We start from the raw sequence: 17871 nt of genomic DNA, 5'->3' as shown, positions 1-17871 counted from the left end.
GTAGATGTAAACTTAAATATTAGTTCATGGAAATTAGAGATGGAAAAGACCTATTAGGTTATTTAGTCCATCCTCCAGTCACTACATGATTGTTCTCTACATTGTATACCATGTTATTTTGTTCAATCTTTGGGGGGACTATTCCACAGTCCAACAGATCTCAGAGTCAGGAAGTTTTTCTTAATATTCAGCTAAATTTTCATTCTCTTAAATTCCTTTAACTACCTTTGGGTTATTTCGTTTCTTCCCGTTAAACATTTCCTCTTACTGACTTTTTACTCATATCAATTATAGATAACTATCATGTCCACCCTCTTAGTCAACATTTATAACTAACTTTTCCTTATAGTCAGTCTTTCCAGTTCCCTAATTAATTGCTCTTTGCTGAACTCACTGCAATTTGCTTAAGTGTTTCTGGTGCTGAATAGCCCAGAACTGAACACAATATATTAGGTGTAGTCTCAGAAGTTCTATCTGAAACACAATGTACAAACAGCACTACCTTGTACAACAAAAATGCAGCTCTTTCTGTGTAAACAGTCATATCCGCTGACTTTAGTAACCAAGGTACATTTGTACTGCTTTTTACTCCCTCTCATTCTGCAGTGGCCAACAGCTCTGAGATATACCTTGATGAACAGTTCCAATCAATTACACCTGTGCAAATTCAAAGACAACACCAGGGTTGAAGAGATATCAGAAGACATAATTTGGCCTGCAGAAACTTCCGGGCAGAGGTGAGTAAGAAGGAAAGAACCCAGCTTGACTATTTTCAGGCTTGCATTTAGTTAGAAAGAAATATCCTTTGTTTTTGTAGACTGAGTCTATCTTATGTGGAAATCGAGACAGCATGAACAGCCATGTGTCATCCCCCCCTCCCATGCCATTTTTAGAATTACTTTTTAAAAAAATGCAATTTAGAGATTTGTCATATGTGAAAACATTGCAGTGGATACAGAAACTGACTGAAATTAAAGTCCAGGCCTACAGAGGAAAATAATATGAACTAAAGTTAAAATAAAAATATTAAAATGTCAAGTCATTAATTCAAAGAAACACCATCAGGCTAGTTTAGGACCTGAAACATATTCATGGCCTTTTCTTTTTAGCTAGAAGAAACTTTAAAACACATAGAGACTAAGTTTTGTTGTTAAAATATCTGTCACTGTTTTGTATCAGAGGGGTAGCCGTGTTAGTCTGAATCCGTAAAAGCAGCGGAGAATCCTGTGGCACCTTATAGACTTAACAGACATTTTGGATCATGAGCTTTCCTGGGTGAATACCCACTTCATCAGATGAACGTAGTGGAAATTTCCAGGGGCAGGTATATATATGCTAGCAAGCAAGCTAGAGATAACGAGGTTAGTTCAATCAGGGAGGATGAGGCCCTGTTCTAGAGTTGAGGTGTGAAAACCAAGGGAGGAGAACAGACATTTTGGATCATGAGCTTTCGTGGGTGAATACCCACTTCGTCAGATGCATGTAGTGGAATTCCAAGGGCAGGTATATATATGCTAGCAAGCAAGCTAGAGATAAGAGGTTAGTTCAATCAGGGAGGATGAGGCCTGTTCTAGCAGTTGAGGTGTGAAAGGCCTCATCCTCCCTGATTGAACTAACCTCGTTATCTCTAGCTTGCTTGCTAGCATATATATACCTTCCCCTGGAAATTTCCACTACGTTCATCTGACGAAGTGGGTATTCACCCACGAAAGCTCATGATCCAAAACGTCTGTTAGTCTATAAGGTGCCACAGGATTCTCTGCTGCTGTCACTGTTTTGATGTCCCTAGCTCTGCAGTGGGGAATGTATATGACATTCTGGGGTGCAATCCAGACCAGTAAGGAGCTGAGTCACTCCTGCAACACAACCTTGAGTGCTTCACAATGCTTCACTGTTATTGCGTACAACTTGGGTTGGTCACAATCAGCTTGCCAGCGCACAGGTCGCACCCTGAGTACTGTGTAAAGCCACAGCACTGGCCCAGCAGCCTGTCAGCAGGGATTAGCCACACTCTGTCTTCCAGCACATTGGTTACTATTTTCAGCCTGATCCCAATGCACTCCCTGTCCTGAATTCCCTCCCCCAAAAATATGTGTTTTGCAGTGTCCAGACCACTCCATTGCCCCCTCTAAAGAGTAAGTACCCACCAATGCTACCTTAAATTAAGATACCCAAACAATTCACAACACTGGATTAGTTTTAATTAAAGAATAAAACACATTTATTTAACTATAAAGAGATGGATTTCAAGTGAGTACAAGTAATGAGGCATTAAAGTCAGAAATAGTTACAAGGAAAATAAAGCTAAAGCACTTTAGCGTAGACACTACTTATGCTGACGGGAGGGGGTCTCCATTGGCATAGGTAATCCATCTCCTTGAGAGGTGTTAGCTAGGTCAACAGAAGAATTTGTCCATTCACCTAGTGCTGTTTCCACCAGGACTTAGGTCAGTTTTTTAACAGGTAATGATCAAGTGATCTCTCTCCTGCCATTCATCAACACCCTCTGATAAACAGAGGCTAGGGACACCATTCCTTACCCATCCTGGCTAATAGCCATTAATGGACTTAACTGCCATAGAATGTTAGGGTTGGAAGGGACCTCAGAAGGTCATCTAGTCCAACCCCCTGCTCAAAGCAGGACCAATCCCCAGATTTTTATCCCAGTTGCCTAAATGGCCCCTCAAGGATTGAGCTCACAACTCTGGGTTTAGCAGACCAATGCTCAAACCACTGAGCTATGCTGCTCAGGGGGGTGGAGTTTTCACACCCCTGTGTGAAAATGCAGTTATGCTGTCCTAATTTTCTAGTGTAGACTAGGCCTAAATTTGTTTTTCCACTGGTTTAGTCCTTATACCAATGTAACTGTTTGTACTTTAGGTTAGAAAGGTCACTCCTGTGATCTCTGTATTTTCTCCTAATTAGAAAATAGGCCAGCCTACTGCAACTGCTCTTGATGGAGATGTGAGGAAGGCAATACTTAATGAAATCTGCTACTGCTTAGGGATGGGAAGAGAAAGAGTCTCATCTTCCAATATATACCTTGGTGAAGGGAATTTAAGGATGGGAGGGTGTTCTTGGTGAAGGGCATTAGGCACAAATGATTGGGAGCAAGCAGCTTTCTGGGGCTATAGAAGAGTACACAATACCCTGCCCTCCCTCTTTTTTTTTTTTTTTTTTTTTAATTGCTGCACTTCAAACTTCAAGAGAAGCTTCTGAGCTTAAATGACCTAAACTCCCAGGTGGGTGCCCTGGGCTATAAAGTCATTCATTCCCCTGCCTCTCGGGCCACATGACTGTTTAAGTATTTACAACAGTGGAATCGTTAGAGGTCAGAGAGAGGGGGGGAATGCCTCCGTGGGTAGAGCACTCACCTGGAAGAGGGGAGACCCTGACTCCAGTCCACCTGCTCCAATCACTCTTTCATTATTTAATCCACAGTGGAGCACCTTCAGCAGGAGAGACTGAGGGAGCCCCCACATCATAATATTCTAGAGCTCAGCAGGTAATGAGAGGTAGGAGACCCCTATTCAAATCCTTTCTCCCCTAGTGGCAGAGAGGAGGAAACTGGGTTTCCCACATCCCAGGTGAGTACTCCAACCACTGGGCTAAAAGTAATAAGGTGAGCACTACCACTCCCTCCTCTGGCTGTTTTGTGTGAAGCAAGGCAGATCCCATAAGAGGTGCCTAACCTGTCTGACTCCAGACAGCTGTTTCCTGTTTTTGGCTTGCTAAAGAGAGGGAGATGCCTCTTTATAGCCATCTATCTCCAACACCACTCAGGTTGACATCTCCCATTGGCTAGTTTAGCAGCTCCCCACCTAGCATGCTGACTTTTGTGAATTGCATGCTTAGGCACCTACCTCTCGCTATTCATTCTATAGGGAGCTTAGGCACCTAAGTCTTCATGGTGGACTGCAGTGTTGTTCCTGGGACTTTCTAGGCACCATGACCCTCAGTGTTTCAACACCTAAGTACCTTTGTGAATCCCAGCCTTAATCTGTGCTTCTATTTCCACATCTATAAATTGTGATAATGATGTATAATTACCCCACAAGGTTAGTGTGAGCCTTACTCACTGTTTGTGAAGTACTTTTAGTTCTTCAGGTGGAAGGTTCTTTCAAAGTGTTGGCAGTTGTTATTCCATAAGTAACCATGTATTATATTAGTAATAGGGTTCCTACCTAGCCAGTTTCCAACTGGCTTGGATGGTTTTTCTACTGCCTTACTGGTTGCAATGTTTTTGTTTTGTTTTTTTTCTCTCTCATCTCTAAGCTATTCACACATGCAGCAGCACAACTGGCTGTGCTGCAAACTTCTAACTACCATATATGTAACTACAATATACGTCACATGTCTGGGAGTGCCACTAGTGCCACACCCAGGTCCTGCTCTGAGCGCTGGTCCCTCAATATGCCCAAACCATGGTGGCTAGGGTCCTGCTCCACTGGGAAATGTGAAAGATGGGATTGGGAAGGACAGATGGACCCAAGGCTTGCTATTACGGAGCAGGAAACAGTGGGGACCAGTGTGGGGCAGGCAGGGGCTCTTGGGAAGGCATGGATGTAGGCGCTTATGGGCTGGGGGTGTCTGGGGATGGTGGTGGACACCTAAGAAGGGAAAAGGAAGATTGGGCTGGTGCGTCCTCAAGAATCCCAGAGAGGGGAAACGGGGTCCGGCTGGTGGTAGGCAGGGCAATGGCGAGTTTCTCTGCATCTCAGAGGTGGTGACACTAATTAGTAAGAGGAAAGGAGATGGTTAAGAAGTGACTGTTGGTTTGAAAAGATTAATGTAGCCAGGAGGCTTTTGGGAATCAAACTTATAACAGAAGGAAGAGGTGGCTTAAGAACTGAGAGAAACGTTGTCCTGCCCTAGAGAAATGGAAATGAGTAGTAGGCACAGCTATAGGCTTTGCCAGCGACCGAGGGTATCACTCCTGGAAGTTTATAGGATGAGTCCATCCTCCAGGGCCATGGCAGGGGAAAATCCAGATGAGAGATGATGGAAACAAACGGCATTGTGCACAGCAGGGAGATAATGGTTCAGCTTCCCCACAGGCAGCAGGACTGCGGTGCTGCCACTGGTGACCTTACGGGGACGTTACTGATTGCTGGGGTTCTCCGTCCAGGGCCAGCTCTCGCAATCCAGGCACCCCGGCTCTCAGTGCAAACGTAGGCCCTGGCTTGGAGAGGTGTGGGGAGAAAATGGCCAAGGGCCAGTGGGCTCCGTCATCAGAAGGGGCGAAATCCCCACGCGTTGCTGAAGGCAGGGATTTCCCGTAGGCCAGGCCGGGGCTGGGGGTTTCCCCCAACACTGTGGCGCAGACACTGAGACCAGCTGGCAGCCTGGCCCGGCAGGCCGTGGGGAAGGGGACGGGTATGCGGCATCGCGTGGCCAGGGCTTTGCGCTCACCGCCCACAACGTGCGGGGGCCAGGCCCGTGGCCGTGGGGGGAGGGGCCGCACCACGCGCCCCGCGGGGATGGCTCAGCAGCCTCAGGCGAAGTGACTGAAACTCTTCGCGCCCTTCGGGAGCGGGCGGACACGGGCAACAGGGAGGAAAAGGGCTGCGCACGCGCAGTACCTCACAGCGGGACGGAGCCGAGGGAGCGTCCCGACACCTGACGTCATCAGGCTGCGCGCGCCCCGCCGCCGGAAGTGAGCAGCATGGCGGCTCTGGTAGGGCGGCTCTGCCGGGCCCCTGGAACTGCCGCCGGGCCCCGCTGCCTTCTCCGTCTCCTCCGCGCCGGCTGCGCCCGCCCCGCCGCCGCGCTCTCTGTCCCGGCCCACGGGCCCCCGGCTCGCCGCTGGGCCTGGGCTGGGAGGCGGGGAGCGGGAGGCGGCCGCTGAGCTTCTCCGCGGCGGGGCTGGTGAGCTCGGCCCCCGGGCCGCTGCAGCCCTACATGCGGCTCATGAGGCTGGACAAGCCCATTGGTGAGTCCCTGCGGGGCTGGAGGCCTGGGCTGGCGCCGTCGGGCGGGGCGGGGCAGAGAGCCGCCTTCCGCCCCCGCGTGCGGGACCCCGGGTTCAGCGCCTTGCTTCGCGTCAGCGCGCGGGCCCGGCTGTCCAAGGTGCTGAACAGCCGGGCGCAAGCACTATCCGTAGCTGTGGCAAGCCCCGGATTGCCAGGAGCTGGCCCTGGACAACACAGGTGGCTCAGTGGATGATTGCTGCTCATTCATGCCGCTGACGCACCTGGCATTGGCCATTATCGGGCCACAGGATGTTGGGTTAGATGGAGAATTGGTATGACCCAGTGTGGCTGTTCGTATGTTTCTACAGTAGGCGCTGGTTCCCCTCTCCTTGGGGAGTGATGTGCCTTTGCCACACCAGGATTGTGTGAGGATAAGCTCCATGAAGGCTGCTGCAATTACTGGGGCTTTCAGGAGGGAGGGGTCATAGAAATGTGAAGTGTTGCTATAAAAATAGATTTCAGGAGCATTCACCTGCCAGGAGACTGCTGGATTGTCTATCTGCTGCAAAGCTAAACTGCCTACAGTAATACCTGTGTCTGGTCTGTACAGTCCTTAATCATTTTTTTAATGTACAACTTTCAAAACCACCATTCATCCTATCACAGTCTAAAACTCCTTGTTGTTTGAGCCACAAAAAAGACATTAAGTACAAAGTGCCTTTTGAGTTTGAGAGCACTTTTCTTTACAAAAGAAATTCCAGTGTTTGTTTTACAAAAATCATGTTATAATAATACACCTTCATCCTGATATAACATGACCCGATATAAGATGAATTCGGCTATAACATGGTAAAGCAGCGCTCTGGGGGGGCAAGGCTGCGTGCTCCAGTGGATCAAAGCAAGTTCAATATAACGTGGTTTCACCTATAACATGGTAAGATTTTTTTGGCTCCCAAGGACAGCGTTATAGCGAGATAGAGGTGTACTTCATGCAACAGAAGTCTAGTAATATAAAACACTTAAGGATCATTCAGGGCAAAAGGATTGATTGGTTTACAGGTGATCTAGTACAGCACCATTCAAAGGATCAGGTGCTAACAGTTTCGTGCCCAGCAGCACTGTACAATTATGGGAGAGGAAAATGTTTCTCAAGGACAGTAAGGCAAATCTCTGCACTTGTATATAGTGCCCTGGGATAGTTTATGTCTATGATTGTCACGTGGAAGTCTCTCCTGTCGGGGTAGTTAATCCATCTCCCCAAGAGGTGGTAGCTATATTGACGGGAGAAGCTCTCTTGTTGACATACTGCTAACTACATGGTAGGTATAACTAGCTCACTAAGGAGTGGATTTTTCACACACTCGAGCAATGTAGTTATACCAATATAGGTCTGTAATGTAGACTTGCCCTTACACGGAGTTGTTCTTCAGGTCTGAGAAACTTGCTCACAAGTTTAAACTAAGGCTGTGTCTACACTAGCACCTGTGTGTGTCGGGTGTAAAAAAACACCCCTGACAGACACAAGTTTCACCAGCAAAAGCTCTATTTTCTTTGTCTGTTTTCCCAATGAAAACAGAAAACTGAACCATGGAGGTAATGCAGTGTTTGAACAGTAGCTATAAAAATCAGCCATTGCAGAGAACATAAGATGCAACACACACTTGCTAAGTCACTTTGTTCCACATCTCTATCCATGCCAAATATTTAACTACCTTTACTATTATTCACAAGGACATATTCCAAAACAGATTTGTCTCCTGAGTTTATATGAATTGTCTAGCGAATCTGTAAAAAAAATTTATGTTCCAAATATCACATGACCTGCATTATGAACAGCGTTATGTCAGCAGGAGACACTCTCCTGCAGCTTGTTAGGGGTAACTTAATTATGCTGGCAGGAGAATGGCTACATGGGAGACCGTACAGCTGTGCTGCAGTAAGGTCCACAGTGTAGACATAGCCTAAGACGTTAAAACACATTTCAAGGGACCTTTTAAGGTGAAATTGCCTGTTAACACCCCTCCAGTCATAGGGGGGAAGAAATGGGGATGGATGGCGATGGGGGGAGAGAGGTTGTTTTATAGATTTATAATAAGACAGAAATCCAGTATGCTCTGTTCTTGATAGAAGGATTGCAATTTGCTTATTCAGGTTAGACAGTCAATTAGTCAGCAGGTCATGTGATATTTGGAACATAAATTTTTTTTACAGATTCGCTAGACAATTCATATAAACTCAGGAGACAAATCTGTTTTGGAATATGTCCTTGTGAATAATAGTAAAGGTAGTTAAATATTTGGTTTGGATAGAGATGTGGAACAAAGTGACTTAGCAAGTATGTGTTGCATCTTATGTTCTCTGCAATGGCTGATTTTTATAGCTACTGTTCAAACACTGCATTCCCTCCATGGTTCAGTTTTCTGTTTTTATTGGGAAAATAGACAAAGCGTCTTTATAGTCAACATTTCAGTCAAGAAGAAGAAGAAAAATAAAAGTAAAGGAGCAGAATCAAATTGTGAAACTGCAGCGCCTTGCACAGATAACCATTTTAGCCATCTCTCAGCTTTGGTGTTGCAATTTTAAACGTTTTTAATTAGTAATTCGACACTTATTTGCCTTTTATGGCATGCTAAAGAGTAATTCCATGTATAATTTCTCTTTTTCTAATCCCTTTCAAACTCACTTTTCTAGGAACGTGGCTGTTGTATTTGCCGTGCACATGGAGTATAGGCTTGGCAGCAGAGCCAGGCTGTTTTCCAGACTGGTATATGCTATCACTGTTTGGTACTGGAGCGGTCCTGATGCGTGGAGCAGGCTGTACAATTAATGACATGTGGGATCGGGACTTCGACAAAAAGGTAGAGAAAGCCCCATGGACTTGAAAAGAACAGACAGGCTCCTCTTAATGTTTGATGAGTAAGTAAATTGCTGGCCTTTTATTGAAGTAAGTCCTCTTCTGTCTTTCACCAAGACAAACTGGTTGTTTGTCTGGTAGAAATACAGGCTTGTCTGATAAAGACTACTTCCAAGTAATCTTTTTTTTTTTCTCTCTCCTGGTTCAGATGTAATCTGAGTAAAATGTAATAACAAGTAATCTGATGTTTACCATTAATCTTTGAATGGTAAAGGTGATTTTCTTTTTTGTATAAGAGATAGCCACAAGTAGTAATGCAGCAGTGGTTCTTTGTTTTCTAGGTAATTTGTATGTAGGTTAAGGTACATCATATAGTTACAAAGTAATCAGCGTAATCAGCGTAAACCCACTTCTTGTAACGTTTTCCTAAAAACTGAGCAAAACCAACTGACATGCTTCTTTTAACCTTGCTAGCCGTTGTCTACCCAAGAATTATCAGGGATTTCTTTATCTGCATTTTGTAACTTTTCAGGTGTAAATTTTTGTCAAAGGTGAATTTTATACTCACTTGATTAAACTGGTGGCTATAGTAGTGTACCCTAGATAAGAATGAGCTTTTTGTAATGTCAACTTGCAGTTTCCTCAGTAATTTTACACTAAGGGCACATCTTCACTGGCAACATTAAAGCGCTGCCGCAACAGCGCTTTAACATGGCTTGTGCAGTCACAGCGTAGCGCTGGGAGAGAGGTAAAAAATCCACCTCCGCGAGGGGAGTAGCTACCAGCACTGTTGCACTGTCTACACTAGCACTTTATAGCACTGAAACTTGCAGCGCTCAGGGGGATGTTTTTTCACACCCCTGAGGGAGAAAGTTTCAGCGCTGTAAAGTGCCAGTATAGATGAGTCCTAAGAGAAGACTGGATAATTTGACACTTATGTTCCTGGTAATAAAAGCTGCTTCCCTTATGGAGTCACTTGCACAATTGTGACCTAAATACAACAAAATAATGAACTTAAATGAAATTGAGATGAATGTAACAGTAAGGAGTTTAAAATTCGTACAGAAAATTATTTTACAAATAAAACGTCAGACAGCTGTCTTCAAGAGTGGGTCGGGAGTGTTTTAGTGGTGGTATGTCTAGTTAGTGGTCATTTTGTTGATTTTCCTGACTAAAACATCCCTTGCTTGGTCTTACCCACAGGTGATTTTTTTCTTGAATTTTAGAGTTAAATTGGTAGAGCCATTTTTGAGTTGTGTGAAGGTGAAGATAATACTTTCTATGGCCCCAAAAATATTTTTTGTGTCTCACTTAAACTGCAGATCTATAAACTTCTAACTTTGGTATAATTGTAGTTTTAACTGAGAGAGGAAAATTGAGCCAAACTTAAAGGAAAATAGCTTAGTATTGTTAAAGTGTACACAAACAACACTTTTTTGATAAATTTTTTGGAGCACTGTAAGCAGGTGGCATTCTTACCTGGCTCTCAAAGTACAACTGCTCTGTATAAAGTGAAAACGTACTCCTTCCCTGGGGTTTAGTTTTATTAATTTAGATAACATAAATTCAGCTTCAACTTTCTTCCCAAACTTGGTTGCTCCTAGAGTTTTTCCTGCTGACCTCTCTGCCCCTGAAAGAGGTTCCATTGCCTTCTATATCCTGCTTGGAGCTAATTGAATCCATCTGTTAGTATGACCAGGAATTACTATACAGCATCCTTATGTAGGGTTTAAGTATTTAAATGCAGGATGAGTCAACAGAAGGAGCCCTGTAACTCTATTTAATAATCCTAGAATCTTCCACCCTATTACAGACATCTTTATACAGAAACACTTCGAATGTTTGAACAAAATTGCTTTTAAAATAGGGATATTCAGTGCAAAAAGTTAATTTTTCAATATTGCACTGAGTGCAAACATAATAAAATTCAAATCTAAACTTTCTGCAGTATCTCTAATTCAGCCTCATTACACATAATCCTGCTTTCATTTTTAAAATGCTCCATATTTTAGTAGAAGTCTTAATATTTATTCATAAATATGTACCATATACAGGATGTGAAATGTGGTAGAGGTAATATTGGTGTAGGAAGTGTAACTTTTGAATTCCCTGACTTGTGGGCTTAATTTTTCCAACTTACTTTGCACTAAGATATGAATTTTGCCTATAATGTGTGTTTTTACTCAGTATATTGGATTTAGTATTGAAACTGTTCTTTCTTTAGGTTTTAAGAACAGCAAGTCGACCAATAGCTGTTGGAGATATCTCAACTTTTCAGTCCTTCGTTTTTCTTGGGGGACAGCTTAGCTTGGCTTTGTGTGTCCTTCTGTGTCTAAATTATTATAGGTAATGTACCTGTGATCTTTTATTCTTACGCTATTTCGCTATCAGGCTAAAGCAAAGCATGATGAATTTCAACAGATAAGGCAGTTTTTTGAGAAAGGAACCAAATCCATGGTTTTAGAACGAAATAATACTTTCAGTCTTAACTACAGCATCACTCCTCTGATACTACAGTATTGTTTCTTAGACTAGGGAATAATGAGAGTACAACAGAATTATTTAAAGTAAACCACATAAAGTCTCTTAATGAACCTCTTTCACTACAGTATTGCCCTAGGAGCAGCCTCTCTGTCTCTTGTGATCACTTATCCACTGATGAAGAGAATCACGTATTGGCCGCAGTTGGTTTTGGGTGAGCTTCAAAATCACTAGTTTCCCTTCTTTCAGATGTAATTTTTTTTTTTTAAGTGTTCTGGCAAAATCTTAATAGTTGAACTTCAATATCAAATGAAGTTGCCTGAAACTGCAAATAAGGTCATTGGTATGTCCCACATTTCTTAAACAGATAGTGAAACACATGGAGTTTCTTTTCCTCATGTAGTTCCTCCTTTCCCCACACTCTGGTGTTGAGAAATAATCCGTTTGTCATCTGAGTGCCAAGTAGGAGATGTGGGACATTTTTCTCTCAGCCTCTGGAAATCTTTCTTAAATATGTATTTCACCCTGTATTACAATCTTAAACATTTAAATTAACTGTGGTAAACAGATGCATTGCACTGTATTCCAGCTTGACCCAATTTGGTATCCTACCTTAAAATTTTTGTTTCCCATATTTTTTCCACTTTTAGGAACCATTTTTAATATCTACCACCTTTAGTAACCACCACTGTTGTGTCTGCTCTGTTCTCCTTCTATTTTTCGTCTTGAACAGTTCTCTAGAGCTAACAAACATTAAGCTTAGGCCCGACATTTAAGAACATGCTTAATTTGAGATATATGGGTAGTCCTGCTGACTTCATTGGGACTAGTCACATGTACACCTGTTTGCAAGATGGATGTGTGTATCTGTGTTAAATCAGATATAATTTAGAGAGAGAATGTGTTGCTATTTATACTGTGTAATCTATAGGTACATAGATGTATATGAATGTTACAAACCCAATGTGATATACATTTAAGTTTTTATAACAGTTCATGTGGTTTATCTTTGGTTGTTATTTTTCTTCTTCTTGTTTGAACACTCCACTGCACTCTTCTGAAATTTTAAAAAAGAAGAAAAAAAAAGTAAAAAGAAAAGATAAAACATTGCACAGTGCAATGTACTAACAGCTCAGCTGTCTGCTCTTCAGATACCATAGGGTTTCTCTGTTACTGTCCCTAATAGTAGCAGTTAGCCAGCATCCTTGTCAGTGCATTCTCACCAAATATTTCAGAGTCTGGAATGTTAGTCACTTTCCTTCTGCTGCAGGTGCAAGAAGAGCATGGAAACCCAGGGATTGGTAGAAGAGAGACAAGTGGTGTTTCCTACTATGATCAGCACTCCTGTTTTCTCATATAGCTCCTTTCTTTTCCCATGAGAAAATAATAGAATAATCCTCTCTTTTCCCCCCTTCCTCATGTATGAGTTCCGTGTTTCTGGGTTCATAGATTCCAAGACCAGAATGGACCATTGTGATGATCTAGTCTGACCTTGTGTATAACATAGCCCATACAACTTCCCCAAAATAATTTCTAGGGCGTGTCTTCTGGAAAAATATCCAATATTGATTTGAAAATTGCCAGTGAGGGAGGATCCACCATGACCCTTGATAAATGATTCCATTGGTTAATTACCCTCACAGTTGTTAATTTATGCCATTATTTCCAGTTTGAATTTGTCTTGCATCAGCTTCCAGCCATTGGATAGTTATACCGTTCTCTGATAGATCAAAGAGCCTATTATCAAATACTTGTTCCCCATGTGTGTAGTTATAAACTGTAATCCATGTTGTTAAAGCTGTGTTGGGTCCCAGGAGATTAGAGAGACAAGGTGGGTGAGGTGATGGCTTTTACAGGAGCAGCTGTTGTTGGTGGGAGGGACAATGTGTGTTTATCTGTGATGCTCTGAGTAAGTTTCCCAGACCTGAAGAAGAGCTCTTTGTAAGCTAGGAAGCTTGTCTCTCTCACCAACAGAAGTTGGTACAATAGAAGTTATTACCTCACCCACCTTATGTCTCTAGACTGTAAGCAAGTCGCCCCTTAATCTTCTCTTTGCTAGACTCAAGGAGCTCAATCTATTTAGCTTGTCACTGTAAGGCATGTTTTCTAATCCTTTAATCATTCTTGTGGCTCTTCTTTGACCTCCTTCTCCAATTTATCAACATCCTTTATGAATTGTGGGCACCACAACTGGACACAGCACTCTAGCAGTGGTCACATCAGAGCCAAATACAAAGGTAAAATAACCACCCCAGTCCTGGTTCAGGTTTCCCCTGTTTATGCATCCAGGGATTGCACTAGACTTTTGGGCTACAGTGTTGCACTGGGAGCTCATGTTCCGCTGAGTGTCCCCACAACTCCTGAATCTTTTTCAGAATCCCTGCTTCCCAGGAGAGAGTCCCCCATCCTGTAAGTGTGTAGGGATTAAAAATAAAAAAAACCACACAGATGCTTGAGTGTCAAATGCTGATTAAAAAATAATATATAATTTAGATTGTTCCTGACTCTTACATTTTTAGAAGCCTATAATTCTGTATATTTTTCTTATTTCTGTTACTTACAGGACTTACATTTAATTGGGGAGGCTTACTTGGGTGGTCTGCGGTCAAAGGTTCATGTGATTGGTCAGTGTGTTTGCCTCTGTACTTCTCTGGAGTTATGTGGACATTGATATATGACACCATCTATGCACATCAGGTGAAGTAATAACATTAACTGTTAACTTTCTCATTGTTAGGTATGTTTGTATTTATGTATAAAACCCATGACTTTGGACTTGCATAGCCCTACTAATCTTCCCACTGCAATCAGCAGATTTAAAACGTAGAAATGCTTTTAAGAGATTTTTCTTTTATCCACTAGTTTTCACCCCACTAATTACCCTATCATCGCGTGTTTTTCTGCTCACTGTACTATCTCTGTAAATTAGTTCATGAATGCCTCTGAGTAGAGCCCTTACTGTTAAAGTGCTATGTATACCTAAGTACCTCACAGTCAATAGCAGTGGTCAAGTGCTCAGCAGTTTTGAGAACCAGGCTCCTTATTTCAGTGCCTAAAAATGGATTTAGGAGCCTAACATTAGACACCTGTTCTTAAAAATCTTGGCCTTAAGGCAAAGCCTTTTCTATTACAGCCCTAAAACTACTTTCTCCACCCATGACTTCTCAACTTGTGAATTGCTAAGGGTATTATGTTTTTTCTAATAACCCTTTTTTATTCTAGGATAAAAGAGATGACATGTTCATTGGTGTGAAGTCAACAGCACTACGGTTCAATGAAAACACAAAGCAATGGCTCAGTGGCTTCAGTGTTGCAATGCTCATGGGTCTGTGTGTGGCAGGAATAAACTGTGAACAAACTTTCTTCTATTACACAGCTGTGGCTGCCATCGGTGCTCACTTAGCTCACCAGGTTTGATCTGATTTTTGTACTTTTCTGAGTGAAAGCTCTAGATCTAAAATCCTGTATCAGTTTACCTAAAATATTCAGTCATCGTGTCTCAAACTGCTACAGCAAAAAAGAAGGCTTTTTAATAACAGCTGCAGGCAGGTCTGTCTTTATACACCTAAGCATATGGCAGCCTTTTCTCATCTCCTAATATGTTTGTTGTAGCCATCACCATGCTATTTGGATGCATGACTTAGAGGACAATAGGTTCATATTAGCGTAGAACCTCAGAGTTTCAAACACCTTGGGAATGGAGGTTGTTTGTTACTCTGAAATATTTGTAACTCTGAACAAAATGTTATGGTTGTTCTTTCAGTAGTTGACAACTGAACGTTAACCTAATACAGCTTTGAAACTTTATTATGCAGACGAAAAATGTGGCTTCCCCTTTATTTTTTCAGTAGTTTGCATTTGATACTGTACTATATTTGCTTTTTTCTTTTCCTCTGTTGCTGCCACCTGATTGTGTACTTCTGGTTCCAAATGAGGTGTGTGGTTGACTGGTCAGTTTGTAACTCTGGTGTTGGTTACTCTGAGGTTCTACTACACATTAGGATCATTCACTTAAATTAAAAGGTGTATAAAGGTTAATGGGGGGGGAAACTAAATGGCCCAGTAGCTTGGCAATGAATGCAGAATCTTAAATGGGGTTATGCTCTGAAAAACAGCAATGGAAAAATGACTTTTTTGTTTCCTAGTAACTCAATGAAATTGGCACAAAATGAATACATATTTTCTAACTGCAAGCCCTGCAAACTCAGTCTGGGATCTCAAAGACAGTCGGGGTTCCCTTGGTCTCATACTTTATCACCAACTGCAAATATCCTACAATTGTAATTCAGGTAACAATTCTGTGTAAGTGCCAGGAAACAGTCCAGTCCACTGTCTCATACCTATATTAGTTTTAGTGATCTGATGAGTAAAATGTAGTAAAAATCCAACTTACTTTAATCAATAGAATGAGCAGCTGGGACTCATATTTTTATATACTCACACTTCTGATTTTTAAATTCAATCATCAGTTCGTATCCAGATCTAGCTTGTAGTGATGGTAAGTAGTCTGTAGAAAATGAACCGGTGGTCTCAGTAGTAGACTAGTGGTAGGAGAAGTGTAGAGGTAGTTCCTGGTAATAGAGAAGAGTCCATATGCCAGCTTGCAGCCTTGTTAGTAGTTGTTCTAATTGGCATGCAGTCTGATCTATGATCTCCCCCACATCAGGGTTGTGAGGTACATTGGGATGATTTGGGGAAGGTCGCACATCTGATACGGGTGCTGTCCTCTATGGATGGATTTCATTCTCTCTGACTGCTGGCCTGGCATCTTTCATGGGCACTAAATTCCCTCTTTCTAATCATGCAAATATTGAATGGCCAGAATTCCTGTACATGGGAGTTGGCACAGCATGAGAACTTCTGTTCTCCAGACCAGGTAGGCTTGGATACTTGAGAATGAAAACATAAGACTCTGTGAGGAAGGGAGTATAGAACCATTAGCAAGAACAACAAAACCGATTATTCGTCCATGTGCCCATGCAAATACATACACAGAAGTGATATTTGGAAGGTAATTAGGTATTCAACTGTCTTCCGTATGGTAGCTGATAAGACTTTTCGGAAAGTTAATTGCAGTTGTCTTTTGCTATTCATTTAATCCCCTCTCATCTCTTTTCCCACATGCCCCTGTCTTGCACTTGCTTCTCTGTTGCTTGGTCGTCATCCTGTTTTGTACCCTGAGCATCCTACTGCAACTCATTTTAAGTAGCAGTGTTCCCCAATGGAGGCAGCTAGGCTGGCTAATCCTTATTTCCAGCTGCTATTGCAGGTCTCCTGTGAGTTTTCTGTGGATGACAATTTGAGAACCCTTTTCCTGTAAACTCTCGTGTGTTTGTATTGAATCTTTGAGTTAGATTTTTAAAGGTACAGATAATACCCTATGTACCTTTTGTCTGTATCTTTTAGTGCTTAAATACCTTTAAAAATCTGGTCCTTAGTATCCATACATGTTACTCGTTCTCTGTACGTTTCTGATATATCTTCATCCATTTGTCAAGCACATTTAGGCAGACCTCTGTGTCTGTATCTAATCCAGTGCAGGCACTGACGCTAGCCTGTGTGGAGCTCATTTTGAGTCCCTTGAGCTAGGGACGTGTGTCTTCTCTGAAGTGTCTGGCATGCTTGTCGTACTGTAGATAATAACAACAGAACATTATACTGTACTTTCACAGATTTACACTTTGGACATACACAAACCTGAAGACTGTTGGCAGAAGTTTACCTCTAACCGCACAATCGGACTTCTACTTTTCATAGGGATTGTAACTGGAAATTTATGGAAAAGAAAAGATCCCAAAGAAATGAATGTAGTCAACACTGATATTTAGTCATTATTTAAAAAAAAAAAAAAAAAACTATTGAAAGGTAAAAGCATCTTATCTGCAACTGCTACTAGTTTTGCTTAATTAAAATATTTGGCCAAAGCGTCTGTTTTTTAAGAAGATACTTCAGCAAACAGAATTATTGTTAGTGTGTGCCTTGTGAATACACTTTAAAGACTGAACTAGCAGTGGTCTTGGCAACTAAGCTTCTCTGCTGCTTGTGGTGATCTTTTATTGTAAAATCCCTGTCCTCCCTCTTGCAAGGAATCTTTTGTAAAATGTTGACTACTGCCCTGGCAGTCTGTAAAACTCTCAGTACGTTTCTTAGGGTCATGGTTCATGTGAAAATGTAGTAATTTTGTAATGAAAAATAAAATCTGCTGTGAAGTTTTCGTGGTTTGATTTTTGCAGTAGTTTTTTTTACATGAAATATTTAGGTCCAGTAAATCATTTTTTATCCTGTGTGACAAAGTTCCTTCTCTACCTTGGTGGGTCCTGCGCTTCTTGGCAGATTTGCTCACCTCAGTGATCTTCCCCACAGTCTGGATCAACTCCTCCTGTGTCTGATCAGGAGTTGGGAGGTTTGGGGGGAACCCGGGCCTGCCCTCTACTCTGGGGTTCCAGCCCAGGGCCTGTGGATTGCAGCTGTCTATAGTACCTCCTGTAACATGCTGCATGACATCTACAACTCCCTGGGCTACTTCCCATGGCCTCCTCCAACACCTTCTTATCCCACCACAGTATCTTCCTCCTGATGTCTGATAATGCTGTTCTTTAAATCTCCCAGCAGTTCACTCTCAGC

At 42.3% G+C, this 17871-nt stretch overlaps 2 protein-coding genes across 2 annotated transcripts in view; both read left to right on the top strand.

The window, feature by feature from the left end:
* Nucleotides 1-695, top strand: part of HPSE (heparanase) — a 32784-nt gene extending 32089 nt beyond the window's left edge. The window contains exon 12 of the mRNA XM_075066114.1: nucleotides 607-695. Within this exon, the coding sequence (XP_074922215.1) occupies nucleotides 607-622 (16 nt within the window). The 3' untranslated portion in view covers nucleotides 623-695. The remainder of the gene's footprint in view (nucleotides 1-606) is intronic.
* Nucleotides 696-5659: 4964 nt separating this feature from the next.
* COQ2 (coenzyme Q2, polyprenyltransferase) lies at nucleotides 5660-17454 on the top strand. Its single transcript, XM_032800414.2, is given in 8 exon segments — nucleotides 5660-5789; nucleotides 5792-5932; nucleotides 8604-8770; nucleotides 10991-11112; nucleotides 11376-11461; nucleotides 13811-13944; nucleotides 14470-14658; nucleotides 16920-17454. Coding segments are annotated over 8 exon segments (1119 nt in total). The 5' UTR covers nucleotides 5660-5665; the 3' UTR covers nucleotides 17076-17454.
* Nucleotides 17455-17871: the final 417 nt, after the last annotated feature.

This window comes from Chelonoidis abingdonii, chromosome 5 (assembly GCF_003597395.2).
Source record: "Chelonoidis abingdonii isolate Lonesome George chromosome 5, CheloAbing_2.0, whole genome shotgun sequence".
Taxonomy (NCBI): Eukaryota; Metazoa; Chordata; order Testudines; family Testudinidae; genus Chelonoidis; species Chelonoidis abingdonii.
Note: the sequence above shows the minus strand (reverse complement) of the source record. Positions and strands in the feature narration are given on the sequence as shown.